The sequence below is a fragment of the Carassius carassius genome, chromosome 29, assembly GCF_963082965.1.
Source record: "Carassius carassius chromosome 29, fCarCar2.1, whole genome shotgun sequence".
NCBI classification, from domain to species: domain Eukaryota; kingdom Metazoa; phylum Chordata; class Actinopteri; order Cypriniformes; family Cyprinidae; genus Carassius; species Carassius carassius.
Window position 1 is genome coordinate 9471446 of NC_081783.1, and position 22429 is coordinate 9493874.

The 22429-nt window shown below is 36.3% G+C and overlaps 3 protein-coding genes and 1 long non-coding RNA gene across 5 annotated transcripts; 1 reads left to right on the forward strand and 3 right to left on the reverse strand.

Moving 5' to 3' along the window:
- Window positions 1-1190: 1190 nt before the first annotated feature.
- spata4 (spermatogenesis associated 4) lies at window positions 1191-4095 on the reverse strand. Its single transcript, XM_059516714.1, has 6 exons — window positions 3802-4095; window positions 3304-3433; window positions 3017-3135; window positions 2413-2633; window positions 2164-2313; window positions 1191-1368 (listed from the first exon to the last, which is right to left on the reverse strand). Exons 1-5 carry the CDS (start codon window positions 3900-3902, stop codon window positions 2204-2206), a joined length of 681 nt encoding a protein of 226 aa, XP_059372697.1. The 5' UTR covers window positions 3903-4095; the 3' UTR covers window positions 1191-1368; window positions 2164-2203.
- A 655-nt stretch (window positions 4096-4750) lies between these two features.
- Window positions 4751-5100, reverse strand: LOC132110116 (uncharacterized). The gene is made up of 2 exons (XR_009424588.1): window positions 5063-5100; window positions 4751-4959 (listed from the first exon to the last, which is right to left on the reverse strand). It is a non-coding gene; the product is annotated as an uncharacterized LOC132110116 (long non-coding RNA).
- Window positions 5101-9364: 4264 nt separating this feature from the next.
- Window positions 9365-15299, forward strand: neil3 (nei-like DNA glycosylase 3). 2 transcript variants are annotated; one of them, XM_059515820.1, is made up of 10 exons: window positions 9365-9594; window positions 9689-9798; window positions 12458-12589; window positions 12925-13138; window positions 13272-13346; window positions 13437-13603; window positions 13685-13854; window positions 13935-14325; window positions 14704-14857; window positions 15002-15299. In XM_059515820.1, exons 1-10 carry the CDS (start codon window positions 9490-9492, stop codon window positions 15182-15184), a joined length of 1701 nt encoding a protein of 566 aa, XP_059371803.1. In that variant the 5' UTR covers window positions 9365-9489; the 3' UTR covers window positions 15185-15299. The 2 variants fall into 2 exon arrangements, with proteins under 2 accessions (XP_059371803.1, XP_059371804.1); XM_059515821.1 differs by having other exon boundaries at window positions 13935-14314; window positions 14696-14857.
- A 119-nt stretch (window positions 15300-15418) lies between these two features.
- On the reverse strand, window positions 15419-21219 carry aga (aspartylglucosaminidase). The gene is made up of 9 exons (XM_059516715.1): window positions 21042-21219; window positions 20812-20965; window positions 19708-19820; window positions 19052-19164; window positions 16627-16738; window positions 16265-16340; window positions 15965-16072; window positions 15717-15850; window positions 15419-15613 (listed from the first exon to the last, which is right to left on the reverse strand). The coding sequence occupies exons 1-9, from the start codon at window positions 21142-21144 to the stop codon at window positions 15513-15515; spliced, it is 1014 nt and encodes a 337-aa protein (XP_059372698.1). The 5' UTR covers window positions 21145-21219; the 3' UTR covers window positions 15419-15512.
- Between the last annotated feature and the right edge of the window lie 1210 nt (window positions 21220-22429).

The following is a 22429-nucleotide window of genomic DNA, read 5'->3' on the forward strand; positions in this document are numbered from 1 at the left end:
CAGAAAAAAATAATAAATATTTGATGTCAAATCAATGAGAGTAGACACTGATTTCAGTAACATCTCAGCTGTGCTATTGTTTAAATGACTGCATTCAGGGTCATACCATTCACACCTCATGGCATTTTATTCCACAAAAAACGTATTATTTGTTTTTTTAAATGTCCATTTCAGATGGAAAACAGCATGAGCATGTAATAAGGAGGAGGGTGATAAAAACAGAGGGAGCGTGAGAAAGACGAGGTGGTCTAAAAAGTTATTTTCTAGGCACGTTGATGAAAAGCAGTATGCTTGCTTTACATATCCATGGCAACCTTATGCTATGAATTGAGTCTGGAAGATGCATGGTAACACAGCAGATACACTCTTTATGTTTGACAGTGATGCTGAGCGTGTGAGAGTGTTTGTCTGTGTGTGAGACTGAAAGGGACTGTGTGTGTGATACTGTGTGTTTGTGTGTGTATAAGGGGGAGAGAAACAGAGTAAAAGAGGCAGAGGGGTAAACAAGGACCTGGGCAACTTGCCTAAATCCTGCCTGTCTCACAGTGAGTTTGCTAAATGAATATCTAATTTGCAGAGGGTCTTAGGTGGAGCGGAGAAGAGTACATGCTGTGCCTTTCAACTAAGTACAGAGATAACAGAGATGCAACAACAGGCTGTAGAAGGCCTAAGAGTTACTGGGTTTTTTTTTAAGCTCAGATGATTTTATTTTTGGTTTTATTTTGTGTCAATAGCACTCAAAAGGAGATTTTTTAGAAAAATGTCCAGACTGCTCTTTTTATACATACAGAAAAATCCCAAGCCATAGAAACATCAAATCATAAGAAGGTGGAAAATAATTTTTAGTAACTTAACTGATTAAAATATCATCACAAAATTAATAAGAGCTATGTATGAGAGCAGAATTAAAATGATTACCGGTATATAGATATATCCATCTATCAATTATTGGTTGAACTATGAGAAGCAGTTCTTCTGAAAAATATTAATTGTTTACACTTTGAATATGTGATTTGAATATCACAAGAGATGGAAACATGCATTATATTATAATAGGTTTGTTGACCTGTATGGTGTGTAGAGAATACAAATCCAATGCCAATCAGAACAACAAGCCTTCAGAAGCTAATAAACAAGGATTTTTGTTCTACTCAAACATGGACAACAAAAGTAGCTTGCACACTGATGTGTATGCTTGTTAAACTGGTTTTTATTTATTTTTGGGTTTTTTTTTTTGGTTGGTTTTTATAGCCACGTTTTGAAGTTTGCTTTGAAGACCTTTGTTAAACATCTACCTTGAATAGTCTCATAATTTGCCTCCAATATCCGCAATGCATTTGCTTCTGATGCCAAATGATGCCACAGAACCTGCATATAAAGAAGACAAACATTCCATAAATACAATATAGTTAAACAAAAACAATACACTTGACTCAAAATTTTTTATTAATTTCAGAAGTAATTTTGTGCTTGTCATTTTTTTCAATGTCTCAATTTAGATTTATCTCTTTTAGTCTAAGTTATTTTTATTCATTTTAGTATTTCAACTTAATTTATTTCAATTAGTTATTAAGGCAACATTTCTCATTTTCAAAAATCATCTCCAAGTTTAGATTTTTTTTAAATCTAATATTTATATTTCATTTCACTTTCAGCTTTATTTTCAGTTCATCTCAATGAACAAAATAAATTTTTAACAGTTTTAGTTAACAATAACAACCATGTTGGGCAATATTGTTGCTACTGTACCGATAATCAATTATTTGTAGATAAATGTCATTTCTTGATAACAAGTTTTTATATCTTAATTTTTTTCAACAGAAAAGCTGTTTTAAACATAAAAGTATTTTATTAGAGTAGAATGGTAACATTAATACTCTCGACAACATTAGAAATGTTTTTATGCTATGTAGTGTCTTGCATTTTCTCTCAGTTGTTTTGAATCAGAACAAGTGATCTATTAATGAATTATTCTTTTGAGTAGGTTCCTTTTATTTAAACGGTTAAGCAAAACAGTTTGTAGGTAGCGCTAAGGGTTTATCTTAGACCATTTTTGTAGTTCACAGTCTTTCCAGATTTTGAGGATCTTTTGTGACACTGCTCTGTGAAAAGAAAAAAACAACAACAACCAACAACACCAAGTTTTTTAGACTGTTGGCTTACATATGTCTCATCTTCTTGTTGGCAATGTAGAGCCAAGAACTTAACAAGCTGCTTGACTGGTGTTCATCTGCAGGTTTGGCTCGCTCTGGTAGGCTAGTGGAGGCAATCTGACAGCCTGTTCTCCAAGAGTGGGCTTAACATTGAATCGTTCTATCAAGAAGTCAAAGAAATATACTCTACAGTATAGCATCCTTCCCCAAGACATACAAATCTCAGGGCAAATCGAAAGATTTATGGTGTGTTACTCACTTGGGTCTTGTGTTCTCTCCTCTTTTCTTTGTTCTATCTGTCTGTGTATGATTGCAAGGACCTTGCGCTGGTTGGTGATGATGTTTGGTTCAGCTATAACCTCACTGAGACTCAAGTTGCTCTTTATGGCCACTGAGGCTGTGGCTCGAGCCACCATAGGCAACTGGTCTTGATAAGCCTTATCTGTGAAGTTTTGCTCCACCCTCTGGATGGTCTGGATCCTACAGGAAGCATAAAAAAGTCAAATGTAGAAGGTGTGAGATGAATTAGTTCTTAACCTTTGAAGCATATATGGCTCATTACAAAATCATGGCGGCAAGCCAATTTGTATATTTGTATTACACACATGAAAGCATGTAAAGCATGTACATGCAGATGATGTGGAAGTAGGCCCACATATCCTGCAAAACGTATCCTCCCTTTCATTTAAATATAACTGTGTATTTTGAAAATTAAAAATGGGCTTTATATACCAGAATGGAGAAAAACTAAATATGAAATTGTATTTGAAAAACAATGCCTAAAGGGCTATTTGGCTAATATTTGATTTACATTATCTAAAGGGAATGAAAAATGCATAAAGAAAGTAAATATGAACACTCACCTTCTGTTGGTCAGGAAGGTGTAAATCTCTTGCACGAGTAGCTCTGCAGCTCCAGGTTTACAATGGATTGTGCCATCTATGACCTCTTTCAACAGACTGATGTTTTGCTTCTCAAAAAACTTTTAAATAACCAAAGGTATATCACAGAAAATATCTTTATTAAACAGCTAGATCGTTATTAAATTGGCACGCTTTAAGAAAAACCGGCCAAAGCACAATAAACAAATCATGAAAATAAGTGATCAATTATTTCATGTCACTTTTATCATTTCTGGTATCAAACTCACTCTCTCAATCTGGGACCAGTTGGATTGTCTGGCAGCCAGTGAAGCTCCATTATCATAGGAGTGCATATGAAAATCCCTTGGGAAGTACCAGGAAAATATTTCGGCCACTAGGTATCCATTGGAAAGGTCTCTTTGGTCAAAAGACAGCAAGGCATGTAAGCACATCTCATATTTAGTAGTAATTCAAAGTCCTTTCAATCTTGTTTATTTTTGAAAATAGTTTTGGAACCACATTTGTTATATTTTTCATGAAACCAGATGTTACATATTAACGTGTTATTCATAACGAACAAAATCGCCGGATGTTGACTAAATATTGAAATAGAGTCCTCATTGGGGAATGTTAAATTAATATTTACTGTACTTGATGAGAAAAACAAACTTACTAGCTATATAGCACTTGTAAGCTTTTATACAAGTACACATATAATATTGAGATCCCCTAAATGGCTCATGTTTTGGGGATTTATCGTATCTTCTCTAACGTAAGTTACTCACCTGCGGACGTTTTTGGGGAAAAACGATAAATCAAGAGCTTGCAGCCATTTCAAAACCTCTCGTGGTAGACCAGCCTTCTTGGGGGTCTGTGAATAGGCCATTTCTTACTATAGGTAACGACAGAAACGAGGAGCAGCCTTACATGTGTTAGAGAAAAAGGACAAGCCCCTTCGGTCCATTGTTTACAGTCGCATGGAAACAAGCTCGACGACACGCGCTGGAGTTGATGTGCTGCCACCTGCTGGCAGATGATATGTTTCATTTGTAGAACATTCTACTGTGATCTTTATTATAGACTATGGAAGTCTATGGCTACCGTCAACTGTTTAACAACATTCAGCCCGATGTAAATCATGACATGGTTAATTTTCGTAATATATAGGCCTATATTTTATTTATTACAGTAAGATAATCAAAATTGGGTACCAGTCATAATTTTATTTATATACCATCACTGGCATATTGTTGTTAACCTGTTAACTGTCACTCACATTTTTAAACATAGACTTGAAAGTGCATGATCCAAACCTATATTTTATTAATTCATGACTGAAAACATTTTGTAACATGACTTTGATATACCATTTTCATGGTAATGCAATGTTTGATTTTAAAATGGGTTTCAACGGATGAATTTTGAGATTTTAAGTTTTCAAGTGATATATAATTTCTGATGATTTCTAAAGTGTGATAGAGAAAGAGGCAACAAAGAAGACTTTTTTTGACAAAGGTCAGAACTCCTAATCTATTACTTTTCCTACATAATTTTTAACAAAAAATATTGGTAAAATATCTATTTAGGATTCCAACGATATATAGTTTGTCATGATTAGATTGGGATTTAATTGTAATATAGTGAAGTAAACATACGTCCCCTATACGGGACAGGGTGACAGTTAACAGGTTAAATCAGGCCACAGACACAGGAAACAATTATTACTAAATGGAAAAAGGTAAAAACAGCTTTTATTATTTAGGCTATAAGTCAAAGTAAGTCATAAGTACAGTAAAACTAAGCAAACATAAGGACATTATCTATATTGTAGAAAGTTCTTCATGGCTTTAGGGAGGGGCTAATGTGGTAGAAGGTGCAGTCGGGAACGTCCCAAACTCTCCCTGATTTGCTGAGGGCACAGTTGACGCAGATAACGGGTGTCACTGTAAATGATACAATACTGATAACAGCTGATCCAGTGAAACATGTAAAAGTCAAAACATCAGTGACATTTGAGTCTGTCATGCTGCTGCATATGTAACTCACCTTCATAAATCAATAGGAAATCCATCTGTAAGGCTCCCCTGGAGGAGCTGTCTCAATGCTTATACACTTCACTATGCTTATATACAGTCTTTCTGGGCTTCTGCATGAAGAGGACTCTCTAAATATGTGCCTCTCTGCACATTTGCACCTGTGACAGTGAAAATCCAGCATAGGTTATTTTCTGAAAATATTGCATTTTGTTTGATCACTATTTCATTTCTTATTCCAATCTAACATTATAAACTATTTTAGTGTCATTTTCATCACTTGTATTTTGTGCCAATGCCTGTAAAGCGCTATGAATTGCATTGGATTTGCTGAAAGGTGAGTTTGGTTTGATTGATTGAACCTGAGTTTTGATGAGATAAAATATATATATATATAGTCATTTGAGAGTCATTTCTTTTATTTTCATTTTCACTCACGTAAAAATCAATCGGACACTAAATGAACTCACTGAATCCATCAGAGCGGTTGCTGAATCAACACTTAATAAACTCCATCTTATTGCTACTTTAAGCATTGTTCATCTCGAAACTAATCTACTTTTTATCTACTTGTGAAACTTACTGTAATTATAGGCTGGTTGTTTAAACTGATTGTCATAAAACTGCTGTTTGTTTATCTACACTTGCACAGTGTCTAGACCTCCTAAACTGCCGGCTGAGCTGGAATTAAACAATGGAGACACTCCATCTACAGTTGTCACATTAACCTGTCCTGAACACACAGACAAGGGAATACAAGCCAAAAGTAGAGAATGTGTCATGAAATTATATGAAAAATGCAACAGCTTTAAACAAATGTTTACAAAATGTTTTATCCCCTGTTTCATGGCATGTTGGTGTTTACTAAATTATAAGGATTTGCTGAGATCTAAAAAAAATGCTATAGAATTAATACGTGAATAGATAAAATAAGTAAACAATAGAATAATATAATACCGTATTATATACTATAATAATATCAAAATAAATTATATAATGATTATATAAATATAAAAAGTATTTAATATAGATAATTGTAGTTATACAAAAAAATTTTACAAAAGAAAATCACAAAGTTCACATGTAATGTGTTACTTGCCATTTCTTTGTAATCAATTGTAAAATTTACTAGCAATTTCTGGGTGAACATTGTTTCTAATCTAAACCATTTTTTCAGTGTAGAATTAATAAGTAAAAATAGTTGATCATTTCAACAATTATTGAAAGCTAAAAAACAAACATAATATTATTTAATGCATATAATAATGACAAAGGAAAAGATAATGATGATTATATGAAAAAAAATCTAGAATTCATAATTTAATAGATATATTTAATCATTATCATATTTCAGTGTAATAGAGCAAAAATCTTCCACTGTATTAAAAAATGCAAAATTCAGTAACACAAGCCTATAGCCTGCTTATCACGACCTGTGAAATGCATTCGAATGTGTAGGATTCTTTTATTCCAAATGGTGGCAGCAATGCCTTTCACTTTCGTGCATGACAGATTACACTGTTCAACTCTACACCAGATGTGTGTTACATTACTTATCCGGTAGAGTGCATGTGACTACAAGATATAAGTACTACACATATTAATATAATTACTTATTGCTTATATTACAGTTCAACTAAAGGTCATTTAAATGAGAAACTACCTGTGCAATGAGGGTCTTGAGAGCCAGCAGTCTTACTTGGCTGGCAGCATCATGTAGAGCAGAGCAGACTGGAGAAGAAGAAAAACTGTGATTTGCCAAACAGGAACTTTAGGAACTCCCTATATGTTTATATGTAAATTCTTTAGAAATATCCCAAATAAAAGTTTTTGAAAATAGAAACACACACACACACACACACATATATATATATATATATATATGTGTGTGTGTGTGTGTGTGTGTGTCTGTGTGTGTGTTTCTATTTTGCATTAATTTAATTTTCTAATTTAATTCACATTTTTCCCATTAAATTTTTTTCTGCAAAAATTATATTCTATATTTTATGTATTACAAATGTCTTATTAATTTTGTCATTACTTTTTTATTATTATTAAAAGTCAAATAATCTTATTTTAAGATTGCTGATACACCAGTGTACACACCAGTCAATATCCAGAATAACTTCTGATGCATTCCACAAGTCATCATCTTCACCTCCCTTCATCGCTCACTCAAATATAATATTATCCTTCAAGTCAAAAACATAAACCAGCTCTCTGTTGACACAGTTTGAACCGCCTCACAAATCTGTATCTTTCGATTTTCCTTCTTAGCTTCACATTCAAGAACAATTAATTCAAGAACACAGCTCACTTTTGCACTCAGGATATTGTAAGTCATTCCACGTACACACGAAACATATCAAAGCACCAACCTTGGCTGGTTAACCAGCTCAGCAAGACTTCCACTTTGACAGAGCTTGTGTCCCTTCAGGAAAATGTTTCCTCCTTATATCATTCTCATCAAAAAATGTTTTAAAAGAGTCACTGAAGCTGTCTGCTGTTTTTATCTATGTTGCCCTACTTAAATTGCTTAGTACATGCCAGACTATGGCAATCCCCTGTGACTATCGCCCGTCTCTGTTCCTCTCTCCCTGATCTTAAACTTGGAGAAGCAGTTTTCTGAGATGCTCTGCGAGACAACTTGTTTACACCAAAAGCCCTTACTGCTGTTTATGCGGCCCCTCAAAATCTAGCAGACATGCGTCTGGCTGCACAAGTGCTTGATAGACTGAAGATAACTACATCTCTTGTATAGTCAAAGAGTGGGGGGGGGGGGGGGGGGGGGGGTGCATGGCCTCAATTCTATTTATACAACTCTGTAAACAGCAGCCTGGCAGCCATTCCTGGGCTTCCATGTGCTTGATGTTGCATGTTTAGGATCTTTGGTCATGTGATCCTACAGTAGGTACTGAAGCTCAAATATGAATGTTAAGAATGTGCTTTGGAATGCAGATATGACACTTCCTGAACTGCTTAGTGTTTGAAAAGCATATCTAAAAATCTTTTACATCCATAATGTAAAACTGAACTCCCTGTTGTGGTCCTCATCACATGCAATGGCAGCTATTATAAATAAATAAAGCTACACTGCAGGAAATCCATTGTGCAATAGTAATATCCCCAGTGTTCCATATATATCCATGCAAACGGGCCATCATAAAGGGCAAACGCAGACAATAGGAAATTAAATCCACACTCCTGCTACCCAAGTGCGCGCTCTACTTACCATGCCCTTGACCATTATCATAGAGCTCAGCTGAAATCCGCGCAGCCTCCTTGAAGTTGCCTTTGATGATGTAGAAGTGCGTGAGTGGATTAAGGGTAATGAAAAGTTTGAAGCAGAAGAGGGCCAGGATGGTGAGGTAAACATTGGACAGCTGTACTGCAAATGGCTGTTAAGAATGTTTTGTGGCAGGATAAGCAGAGTGCACAGTTGTATCCCACCCAAACAGCACCCCCCATGCACTTGGGTCCTTACTGCAGCTCAAGTAAGAATTTTATATAATTTGTTTATTTAAAAATTCTGTATCGTTTTACACCTGTATACATACATATATATATATATATATATACACACACACACACACACATACACACAATAGATGTAATTTAGTTCATTTAGGCTACAATATAATAATGACATTTGTATGGCCACAGTTCTGGAGTACTTTTTAGGGTCATCGTCAGGGGGAGCGACTCACAACATTGTCCTCTGACTGACCTTCTCACCGGGGCCAGTAAAGGGGCTTTTCACCTGTACACAAATAAGCAAGCAGTTGAACTCAATATAATACAAAATACTGAACCCTTTTCATGTTTATTTTATCCAAATAAATAGACTACAACAAGTTGTAGCCTACTGACTGAAATGATGTGCAGCAACTCAAGAAGTAAAGTACCTCTATCTACACTTGACTGAGTAAATTCACTGAAGATATGAGAAAGGTTCTAAAGATATGTAGCCTGTATAGTAGGCTACCCCATGTAATTTTATAAACATTACCCAGAATATAAGAAATCTTTTGGAGTCAACCAGTTTATTCAGGGAAAACAGCAATTTTCACTCAGAAAAACTGGCTGTGAAGTGTTGTTATTGCCCTAAAAATGTATTCACGTGAATGTACTTACATTATAAAGTCACAAAAAAATAAATAAATACAAAAGTCTGATCAAAGTTTATATGTGGGTACTGTTAAATAGTTTAGATCTTTATAAGCAGTATAGAATTTTTCTTTTTTTGTTAAGTATAGAAAAGTTTTTGCAACTTTGTTTCTACACCGTGACGACTTCCGACGCGTCTACGGCGCATGCGCAGATTTGAATCATCTGGCGGGTCTTTCTGTTTCATGTTTGCGTAACGTAGCCTACAACATTAGCGATCTTCTTGATTTGTTTGTAGTTTGCTCATATACGGACTGTTAAATACAAGGCGCAATGGTCGAGGGTCCGGGTTGCACTTTAAATGGAGAAAAGATTCGTGCAAGAGTCCAAAAAGGACAAAAGGTTTTAGATGTACGAAGAAATGAAACCAACAAATCAGTAAGTGCATGACATCATCTCACCTAATGATATAGCAGTCCTCCGTAAATGACATACATACGAATGTTTACTTGTTTTATTTATTTATTTTCAGTCTGATGGCAGTAGCAGCAGCTCTTTCCAGTGCTTTATGGGCTGTGAGTTTACAGGCGTGGAGACACTTGGGAAAGAGCTCTTCATGTATTTTGGCTTCAGAGCTCTGAGGTTTGTTTAATTTATTATTATAAAAAATAAATAAAAATAAGGGTAGATTGATACATGAAATTTTTGCTTTCTATTTTAAATGATCATTTTATGGAGCGATTTGTTAGAAGTTGTGGACCAAATGTAAGTTTCTTCCCTCATGAAGGCAGATTGAAATTGTCTGGCTTGCTTCCCAGAGCCCTTTAGATTTGAAAAGCACCAAAGTCATGAAATTATGTTCTGATTTATGGTTACGTTACATTGCTTAATGTAATGAATGTATTTTTGGACCTCTTAAAGGGCAACTGAGAGTATAGGAAAGAAGTCAATTTAATGTTGAATCGATGTCATAAAGATTTGTAAAATATGTACAAATGTGAATTTCAGAACGTGTGTATATACATATATGTATATATATATATATATATATATATATATATATATATATATATATATATATATATATATATATATATACACACACACACCAATGTTTCTCTTTGCAACGTTTCAAAGCAGCACAACTGTTTTCAGCGCTGATAATAAATCAGCATATTAGAATGATTTCTGAAGGATCATGTGACACTGCTGAAAATTCAGCTTTGATCACAGAAATAAATTATTTTTTAAAGTATACTAAAACAGAAAACAAATATAAGAAATTGAAATAATATCTCACAATATTGCATTTTTTCTGTATTTTTGATCAAATAAATACAGCCTTGATAAGCACAAGAGACTTTTAAAACATTTAAAAAACATAAAAAAATCTTACTGATCCCAAACTTTTGAACAGCAGTGTGTGGATATACAGTGCCCTCCATAACTATTTGAACAGTAAAGACAAAATTGCTGTGGAGTGAAGACATTTGCAAATATAATTAAAAGATGAATATGAGACAAAACTACAGAATGTCACATTTAACACATTTGCAACAAATATGTTTTACCAAATAAAAAGGACCGCACTTTTATAGTTCATCCCACTATTTGGTGTGAGCATAAGTATTGGGACAGTTAAACTTTAGGCAGATAAGATTAAAAGCTAATATTTAGTTGCAGATCCCTTGCATGCAATCAGATCAGTGAGTCTATGACTCATAGACATCACCAGAGTCTTGGTCTCATACTTTGAAATGCTTTTCCCAGCCTTTATTGCAGCCAATTCTAACTTTTGCTTGTTTTGGGGAGCTTCTGCTTTAAGTCTCCTCTTCAGCTGGTGAAATTAATGTTCATTCAGATTTAAATCTGGATATTGATTTGGTCACTCTAAGACTTTCCATTTCTTTTCCCTGATAAACTCCTTGACGGAACTGGCAGGGTGCTTTGGGTCAGCGCTTTCTGATGAGTCTGGTGACATTTTCTTGAATACTGGTAGACAAGATGGTCTTGTACCCTTCATTCTGCTACTGTCATCATCCATTAAAATGAGATGATGAAATGCCTGTTCTAGAGACAGCCATGCATGCCCATGCCATGACACCACCTCCACCAAGCTTTACAGATGAGGTTGTATGCTTGGCATCATTTGAAGTTCCCTTTTTCTCTACACTTTTCCTCTCCCATCACTTAGATAAAGGTTAATCTTTGTCTCATCTGTTCATAATGTTCCAAAACTCTACTGGCTTTTGCAGACTCTAATCTTGACTTTTTTTATTTTTGGTGCTGGTCAGAGGTTTGCATCTTGCTGTGTAGCTTCTGTAATTCTGTGTCAAATTCTCCTGTGGACTGTAGATTGACAGAGCATCACTACAGCTTTCTGGAGGTTGTTGGTGATTTTACAGACACGTATTTAGGGTTCTTTTTCACTGCTTTTATGATTTGTCTGTCGTTAACTACTGTTGTTTTTCTCAGCCAATCAGGTCATTGTTGGTTGCTGATGTCACCGGTGGTTTCCAAACTCTTGATTTCTCCATGAACTTTTTCAATTGACTTCCTCCTTTCTTTTAGCATCCGAATTGCTTGCTTTTCTCTCAATGTCAGCTCCCTCGTCTTCATCCTGGTTTGCGTGTGTCGTCATCGAATGCAAGACTCTTGAATGCAGAAGCAATGGATATAACGGATACGACACATTCCCTGCTTTTAAGATCTGAAGAATTAATGCAACAGGACACAGCTGATCACTTAGAAAGACCTGTGAGACAACTGTCCCAATACTTACATCAAATAGGGGGATGAAACTCTAAAAGTGCTGATCTTCTTAGTTGGTGAAACATGTATCTGTTGAAACACCCAATAAAAAAAGAGACAATTTGTAGTTTTGTCTCTTATTCATCTTTTAATAATATTTACAGATTTCTTGACTCCAGAGCAAATTTGTCTTTAATGTTCCAATACTTATGGAGGGCACTATATGTATATGGAATATTTCAGCTATGTTGTGCTTTAAAATATTTATTGGGCCAGGTACAAAATTGTTCATTGTGAGTGCTTGAGTAGAGTTCTCTCTCTAGCAAGCCAGCATGATTAGTCTGTGTGATTGATAAAGTGGCAAATGCTACTAAATGATATCTTTTCAAGTGGTGTTTAAATCTACAAATGTTTGGTACTTGGCATACAAATGAAAATCCAGCACAGATATAGCTGAAAATCCTTATCCAGTAATCACAAATAACTGAAATTGATTGGTATAAAAAGAGTGAAATCATTTTAACTGTACTTTAAATTTGTTTTGATTTAGATTGCACTTTGGCATGAATGGTTCCTTGAGAATAAACCCCCTGGAGAAGGATTTGAAAGGAAAACCCCAAGTGTTGGTTATTCAACTTACCAAAGATGCCGTCTGTTTTATTGACACAACTGTAGAAATCAGGTAACACTTCTTCTAATAGCTCCGATTATAGTTATATAAAAATTCTATTTCATTCCTAAGTATTTTAAGATAAGTATTAAATTTAATCCCGGATTAGATAACATCTTCATCGAAAGTCGAGCACTTTATCCTAATGTACATCTGAGAGGTCAGCTCATCAAGTGCAGATCTTAAGTAGGCAACTTCCCTGTTGCCAAAACGTTCGCTATGCCGGATTAAATTCCAGACCATCATAACTCAGCGTGATCCAGACAGCCCGACTCTTTTCATTTTTACACCGAGCCTTCAAAGATTCTGACTCCTCAGGGAATAATAATTCTGTTTGCTTCCCCTAGACTCTCAGATGACTGTGTGCAGAGAGTAAGAGCCATGGAGGTTCTCGATATCTGTTCACCCAAGTTTAGTTTCTCTCAGGCGGTGGAAGCTGTAAAGAGAGAGAGTGAGAGAATGCTCTGTGATGTTCTGTTGGATCAGGCCGTCTTACCTGGTGTAGGAAACATAATTAAAAACGAAGCGCTCTTCGACAGTGGCCTTAACCCGGCTGTCAAGGTACAATTTGCTTTGTGCAGTACCAACAAAAAGTCAATATCTCTGTTGCATGGTACAGTTGAATGAATGTTTTACACCTTGTTTAAAATATTTTTAGAGTGTTATTTCAATGAATTCTTCTGCGCTTTTAAAGGTCAGGCAGTTGACAAGCGAACAAGTTCACCATCTTGTGAAGATGACACGAGATTTCACACTCCTATTTTATAAGGTATCTTATACTCTGCATTTTTATATACAATAAATTAGCAATTTAGCTTTTTCTGTCAGATCTGCATTCAATTTATACTTTTCAAAACAGTGTAGAAAGAATGGATCCCCACTTTACAAGCATTACAAGGTGTATAAACGTCCAAACTGTGGCCAGTGCAGTGGAACTGTCACTGTCTGTCGACTGGGAGACAACGGCAGGATGACATACTACTGTCAGCGCTGTCAAACAGGTGATCCAAGTGAAGTAAACATCAGGTGAGCTGCACGTCCTCTTGTAGCTACTCATTCATATACACACAAAAATCCAGTCTATTTACTGACTTTTCAATTTCACAGTAAACTCCCAACTCGTAATTGTCTGATTGGATGGGCTTATCAAGGAGGAACGAGGAGCAACGATCATGTTGCAAAACAAGAGGAGGAAGAGTGGGCGTGTTCCCTTTGCACTTTAATCAATCGACCAATTAACAAGTATTGTGAAGCTTGTATGAGCCCTAGACCGGAAGGTAAGTTTCGGACATGTATTAGTGCAGAAATGCACATTTTTGAGTGTAGTTCATATCTTACTCGCACTCTCTTTTCTCAGTGCCTGAAGAGCCCACAAAGCTGGAACATTCACCTTTGAGTCGAGACCTGATCCGCTACCCCTGCAACAGTTTTAGCAAACCCCTGCAGGAAATAAAGATGAATCGTAAGACTGCATTTGGGACAACCACTCTAGTCCTAACCAGCCTCAGCGCAAAACCTGACTCTCCTTCAAGTCCCGCCATTAACCAGGCACACACACTAGAGACAATGAGGGGTCTGAGCACGCACAGCAACTGGCAGTGGAAGAGTCCCAGTAATGGTGTGAGTGGGATGCAATTCAGAGGAAATGAGCCCCATAAGAGAGAATCTCCAGCAGACCACAGTCAGCCTAACAAGAGAATGAAAACCATGAATGGACTATCTGGAGGAAGCATGCCACACATGGGATCCTTAAGGTGAGCGAGTGCGGTTTTGCCTGTGACAAGATATTAGTGAATACTGATATTTTTATTCATTAATATATTCTATAACCTAAGAATACCATCAAGTTTGATTTATAGCACGATCATCACAAACCCAAAAGCACCTAAGATTTTTTTATCTTTCTAATCTCTAATGATTTCTAATCTTTTCACTGCTTCACTGCTGTTTTTCATGAACAAAAACATTCTTTAGAATATCTTATTTTGTGATCAGCAAAAATATAATTAAAAGTAGATTGATGATTTTTGGGTGAATGACCATCTTGAATGAAGTTGACTGCAAAATGTCAAATTAATAAAGCTGATTTAAAATAACAATATCTCACCATAATTAAGCAGGGGCACACAGAGTAATGACACATCCCTACCCACAACCCCCTGCTGCAAAAGTCATCACCGACCATGCACCCTGAGGGTGGTCACTAAGGAAGGAGAAAACAAAGGCAGGCAGTTCTACACCTGCTCCTTGCCACGAGAGACTCAATGTAACTTCTTTGAGGTAAGAAAGTGTGAACTTGAATTTGAAATCTAGGTAAAATTAAAACAATTTTAGTCTTTAAATCAATTAGAAATAAATGTAAAGTTTGACACTTAAACCAGAATTGGGGGTTTGTATTCATATCATCTCTGATTCTTGCAACAGTGGGCAGACCTGCATTTTCCCATGTGTCAGCATGGCAAACGGACTCTTATGAAGACTGTGCTGAAACTGGGACCAAATAATGGCCGCAACTTCTACACATGCCCAGTTAAAATGGGCAAGCAATGTAATTTCTTCCAGTGGGCTGAGAACGGCCCTGGCATCTCAATTCTGCCTGGCTGCTGAATCCACGAGTTGGACATGGCAACTTTTGGAGCATTGCTTGCTTTTTAATGTTGAGATGATGAAAACGTATGTGTGTGCTTCTTTATGATTAAGTAAATGTATATTTTGAAATAAAGCATTTCCAATTTCCATCTTTTTCCATTGGTTTCAGTGGAAACAAGTTATAAACATCTCAGACCTCAATGTCTTTCAAACAGATTTTTTTTATACATTAAAAGTTTATTTATTTTTTAAAGTAATGCAAAGTGAACACTGATCACAAGGCATATACAAATCAATAATTTGTTGACAAACTTTTAAAAAATATGTAAAACAAAATGCTTGTAATTCAAAAGCAGTCCACCACCTGCAACTGAGACTGGTTTGTCTGTGGATTAACCACCATAAAGGGGAACTGGCTAAACCCAGGACGCTTGTTACAAGCAGCACCTTTGGAAAAAAGTTTTGACAAATTCCATTATTATTGTTCATATACAGAATGATTATACAAACTGTTTTAAGAAGCAAACATGAAATATTAGCATTCTCTCACCATATCCACCAGTAGTATTGGCACAAATCATTGCTCCAAAGAAATTGGGGTAGTACTTCTTGATTCTGGAGATGGCCGTCTTACAGGCAACAGTGGGTTGGTCTCCATTTCTCATTAAATCAACAGCTAGAAAACTGATATACATATATAAAATCAATAAAAGCCTTCAATTAGAAGGTTCAGTAGAATCACACGTTTAATTTATCAAGGCAGTTCATATAAACCAATCTCTTAAGACTGGTGATTACCTAGGAAGGAAACGCATCATGATGTCTCCATCCCCTGTGGCGGCCGCTCCCCCCGCTGTGCTATCGGCATAAGCCCCTGCTCCAGCCACTGGTGAATCACCTACACGGCTACAGATCAGCATGCATATACTTCACTAAAGCTTTATTGACAGGGGACTGGAAACCCATTTCTGTCAGTAAAACTAAATCTCAGTGAGCAAGGTTCTTGAGGTTCTGTTTTTCTTCAGTTTTAAACACTCATGCATTCTGGCTTCAACAGGACAGTTGAGACATACTAAACTGACAGGCGTTCGTACTCACCCTGGTATCTTATGTGTTGCTCCATTAGTGGATGTTGCAGCAGCCACCTGTCCATTCTTACCAATCGCAATCATTCCTAATGAGAATTTATGGTAAGAATGTAATGCTTAGATCATATGCATCAATGAATTGAATCAAGCAATGGTTTTCAATTATGTCCTCAAGGCATTCGGCCCATTTATCATACTTCATTTTTATGATGCAAATTAAAATGAGTTTGGTACTCTGTGGGCAAGTCCAGGTCCGCATTCAGAAAAATGTATTTTCACTTACAGACTAAAGACTGATCATTTTGTCTGGCCAAATTATTATTATTTTTTAAAATATTTCATGTCTTACAATAAACAACAATCAACAGTTACCAATTGTGTCATGAGAACTGGGGTCAAAATTTCCCTTTGGATGCTTCGGCTTCCACAGCTTGGCTTTGGGTTTGTACGGCCCACATGATTTGGAAGGGTCTGGAAAAACATTCTTTAAAATAAAAATACAAAAAAATACTAAATAAACATGTAACTTATTATGCTTTCATTTACGGTTTGATCTGGGACACAGAACAAAGTTGTTTTTTACGACTTTAAGCTTTCGAATTAGAATTACATAGCAAGGCTATCTATTTTTCATGTTGCTCTCTGGTTTGCTTTATCCATCTTAATGTTTTCTGGGGAGAGATTTTTATTTTTAAAGTTTTGATTAAATTGGCCAACAACACTTACAGTTTAAATCGGGAGAATGGGAACTTAAAACAAAAAAATTAATAATGCATTCTGAGCAATGTTTCAGATATTTCCATAGGGCTTTGATTGTGCCAACAGCAGAATGTTGGTATCAACCACTGTATTCTTCATAAATCTCACCATGCATTATTCATTGTATTTCATGGTGCATATTTTCTTGTCAGTGATTACACAGATATCCTTCTAAAACTTCTCAGGAAAGTCTGCATGAATTGAGGAAAACATGACTCTCTGTTTCTCACTGTACAGTCGTGGCCAAAAGTTTTGAGAATTACATAAATATTGGAAATTGAAAAAGTTGCTGCTTAAGTTTTTATAATAGCAATTTGCATATACTCCAGAATGTTATGAAGAGTGATCAGATGAATTGCATAGTCCTTCTTTGCCATGAAAATTAACTTAATCCCAAAAAAACCTTTCCATTGCATTTCATTGCTGTCATTTAAGGACCTGCTGAGATCATTTCAGTAATCGTCTTGTTAACTCAGGTGAGAATGCTGACGAGCACAAGGCTGGAGATCATTATGTCAGGCTGATTGGGTTAGAATGGCAGACTTGACATGTCAAAAGGAGGGTGATGCTTGAAATCATTGATCTTCCATTGTTAACCATGGTGGCCTGCAAAGAAACGCGTGCAGCCATCATTGCGTTGCATAAAAACAGCTTCACAGGCAAGGATATTGTGGCTACTAGATTGCACCTAAATCAACAATTTATAGGATCATCAAGAACTTCAAGGAAAGAGGTTCAATTCTTGTAAAGAAGCCTTCAGGGCGTCCAAGAAAGTCCAGCAAGCGCCAGGATCGTCTCCTAAAGAGGATTCAGCTGCGGTATAGGAGTGCCACCAGTGCAGAGCTTGCTTAGGAATGGCAGCAGGCAGGTGTGAGCGCATCTGCACGCACAGTGAGGCCAAGACTTTTGGAAGATGGCCTGGTGTCAAGAAGGGCAGCAAAGAAGCCACTTCTCTCCAAAAAAAACATCAGGGACAGATTGATCTTCTGCGGAAAGTATAGTGAATGGACTGCTGAGGACTGGGGCAAAGTCATATTCTCCGATGAAGCCCCTTTACGATTGTTTGGGGCATCTGGAAAAAGGCTTGTCCGGAGAAGAAAAGGTGAGAGCTACCATCAGTCCTGTGTCATGCCAACAGTAAAGCATCCTGACACCATTCATGTGTGGGGTTGCTTCTCATCCAAGGGAGTGGGCTCGCTCACAATTCTGCCCAAAACACAACCATGAATAAAGAATGGTACCAAAACACCCTCCAACAGCAACTTCTTCCAACAATCCAACAACAGTTTGGTGAAGAACAATGCATTTTCCAGCACGATGGAGCACCGTGCCATAAGGAAAAAGTGATAACTAAGTGGCTCGGGGACCAGAATGTTGAAATTTTGGGTCCATGGCCTGGAAACTCCCCAGATCTTAATCCCACTGAGAACTTGTGGTCAATCCTCAAGAGGCGGGTGGACAAACAAAAACCCACTAATTCTGACAAACTCCAAGAAGTGATTATGAAAGAATGGGTTGCTATCAGTCAGGATTTGGCCCAGAAGTTGATTAAGAGCATGCCCAGTTGAATTGCAGAGGTCCTGAAAAAGAAGGGCCAACACTGCAAATACTCTCTTTAAACTCTTTGCATAAATGTCATGTAATTGTCGATAAAAGCCTTTGAAACGTATGAAGTGCTTGTAATTATATTTCAGTACATCACAGAAACAACTGAAACAAAGATCTAAAAGCAGTTTAGCAGCAAACTTTTTGAAAACTAATATTTATGTAATTCTCAAAACTTTTGGCCACGACTGTACACTTTACAAGATTCATAATGCACCAAGAATTCTAATTCTTACCATAATTCAGACTAAAACTTTATATCTTAAAAAAATCTTTCAATGGTGTTTGGTACATTTGAAGTATACTGAAATGGTTTATCTGCCACAGATCATCTTCTAAATCCATCTTTGAAGTTGCCAAAGGTGCTTAAGAAGTTTAAAGGTAAACCCTGGAGTGATGATTACACTGAGGTTCCTGGTTTTTGGGGACTCACCTTTCTATAGTTGGGCTGACAATTCTTCTGCAACCACTGGGAGAAAATAGCTATTGAATTGTTAGTTGACAAGTCCTCAGACATGAAGCCCATGTTTTCAGCAAAGATTGTGGCTGCATGAAGACAGAAAAGTTTTTTTTTCTTCAGTACTATTAAACTTTATATAGCAAGGGAGATTTGAACAAAATGAATCACTTAGTTAAGCTGATTTAAAATAAACATTAGATACAGGAAAGAACAAGAACAAAAAAAAATAATGGAGCCGCAGAAGGCTGACTCAGCCTTTTTCTTATTGTAATGTGGATGTTAAACAGCCATGAACAGAGAAATAAATCTTTTTTAGTACTCTATAATTCCTTTTAATTTGGAGAGCAGATGAAATTAATAAAAGACCACAACATTATAAATGGAATAACATCATGTAAAGTGCTGTATATTTCAAGCTGACATAAAATCTGTCCAGGCCTTCAGTGTCTGTACATAATTTTGAGAAATAAATAGTTGAAGAGGCCTTTTTAATACTCATATCACTCCATCTGTGATCACATTTCTTCCCCTATCTGATGTACTGTAAACAACAACTGAACCTCTTGACCATTGCAGCCACATGATTGGTTGGCTAGATATGAAGTGGTTATTGAGTGTACGGTTCCTACCTGATTCGCCCACTATAAAGGTGTGCTCTGTGTGATTCATCACAGCTCGGGCAACACCCACAGCATTTTTGACCCTGCGTAGGTCTGCCACTGCCCCTACTTCCATTGTGTCTCTAAACCCGGGACAAACAGCAAACAAAGTCACAGCTGATATTTGTGACCCTGGACCACAAAAACATAAATCATAAGTAGCACAGGCATATTTGTAGCAATAGCCATCATCAATACATTGTATGGGTCAAAATTATCGATTTTTATTTTATGCCAAAAATCATTAGGATATTAAGTAAAGATCATGTTCCATGAAGATATTTTGTAAATTCCCTACCGTAAATATATCAAAACTTAATTTTTGATTAGTAATATGCATTGCTAAGTACTTAATTTTATCTATATATTTTCTTATTTTATTTTTTTGCACCCTCAGATTCCAGATTTTCAAATAGCTGTACCTCGGCCAAATATTGTCGTATCCCAACAAACTATACATCAGTGGAAAGCTTATTTATTCAGCTCGTTTATTCATTTATTCAGCTGAGATTATGTATAAATCTCAATAAATAAATAAAAGACCCTTATGAGTGGTTTTGTGGTCTATGGTCACATTTAGCATATTGGTTTTAGAGGGAACAGAAAGGTCTTTTACAATATAAGATGATGTGTGGATGTTTTCAAGGATTGCAAGCACTCGTAAGAACCCTGTTTCTAAACAAGAACCTACTGTATGTAAACACTAAACCACTTTTAGTTAATATTCCAAATAATATTTGCAATATGCTTTTGTCTACATTAAAACTTTCTAGGACGCTTTTTGTGGTACCATCATCAATAATTTTTTGCAACCAAAATAATTTAATAAATAGACTGTAATATATTGTAACTATGATTAAACTATAGTTTAGTGTTTGAAATTATTCAAATTATTCGTTTTATGTTATTTAAACATTTATTTTTTATTAAAATTGTTAATCTATGCCGAGTAACATTCTTTTTGTAATGCAATATATTAAAGTAGTACAACTGGACGTTTGACCTAATGTATAGTGATTAATATTATTGGCTGAATTACTGGTTAAGTATATTGATGCATATGCCTAACGTTACCCATTCATGATCATCGCGTCCAGGGTGGTCTCTCCGCGCTCATCCGGGCTCCCGCCGAACCCCACGCTTCCATCACACTGCTCGAGCTCACACCGTGCGCAGCCCCGCTCCACCGCGTCCAGAACCGAGCCGCCCATCTGCAGCGTGCTCCAGGCTACAGACAGAAACCAGTTTAAAGTCTAGTCATTCCACAGAGCTCATACACGGAAAAGTCATGTTTAGTCTATCACCTGCGTCAGCTGCATTCTCAAATTGCCAAGTGTTGATCACCAAGGGCAGTGCAGCTTGATTTAGAGGAAGCAAACAAATGATAACAAATACTCTTTGAATCATATTCAATACTCAATAGATATAGCCTACATTTCCTTCAAAGAGTATATTATCGGAACAGCCTGGTCACGTGCGTGTCATGCACCTAATACATATCCGTGTTTTGTCACGTGATGTAATGAATATTTAAAGAGGCCGCGTAGTCACAAATATTTACGTAAATAATATTTTGAGGAATCACAACGGTTTGAATTCGATCTGAGTTTTCATTTTTATGTCCTAGGGGTTACAACTAAAGGTTTCTTTTTTTTGACAACTGAAAAGCTACCGAAAAGCATGTTTGAGATGAAAAGACTCGATGCATGAAGAATAAAGATTGAAAATCAAGGTAAATAGCACTTGGTAACAGATTTCCATTTTTTCCAAAAAAAAAAAAATAATAAATTCCTGAGATGCATGAAAAGTTTGTTTTAAGGGAGTAGATAGATTGTACAGTCTATTGACAGTGTACTTGTTAATTATTATTATCATTATTTTATGTATTGAATTTTTTGAGAAGTCCTTTCCCCTAGTAGAGCGCAATAGTCAGGTTCGAGAAGTAAAAATTACATTAATTTTCTCCATAGGGGAATAATTTATTTATTTATTGGAAAAATGACATTACTAATGATTCTGCAAAGGAATCGAATCAGCAAATCATTCCAAAAGAACACTGTAAATTACATTATAGTTAAAAAAAAAAAAACGTGAAAAAGGGGTTGAGCAGTCGGGCACTGTTGCTTTCTAACCCAAGAAACAAAGCTGTAATGTACAGTAGCTTAAGACCATTGGCTTTTTAAAAGCTCTTTTATAGTGAGTCCTACATTGTTCATCACATGGGATTTAGTCACCTGGTTAAATAAAGCATATTATATACCCCAGCACAGAAACACTGCCAAACATAGGAGGAAAAGGGCAACAATTATGTGGCCTGCCCTCTTACGCTAAACATGACAGCAATAGTACATACAATGCAGGCTTTGACAAAGTGTGCTCTAACCAGAGAAAAAATGCAAAGATATTGAATTTGCTGTTACATTATTCATAGAAAGAGTATACAGTTTTATAGTATATTTTATTCATGGATTTGCCCTCACACAATAATGTCTTATAAAAGAGTCTGTATGCAGCAGAGGGCTGCGCTGGAGCTTAGAGGAGGACAGCTCTGAAAGGCCAATAGAAAGAGTTATTAAATACACAGAGAGCAGGGCCAGATCTAACACTACTAATTTAAGTGACATAAGCAGAAGCTCCAGGTGTGTAATACAGCAATTTCTTTATGGTAATAATGTAATGACTGTGGGGTTAC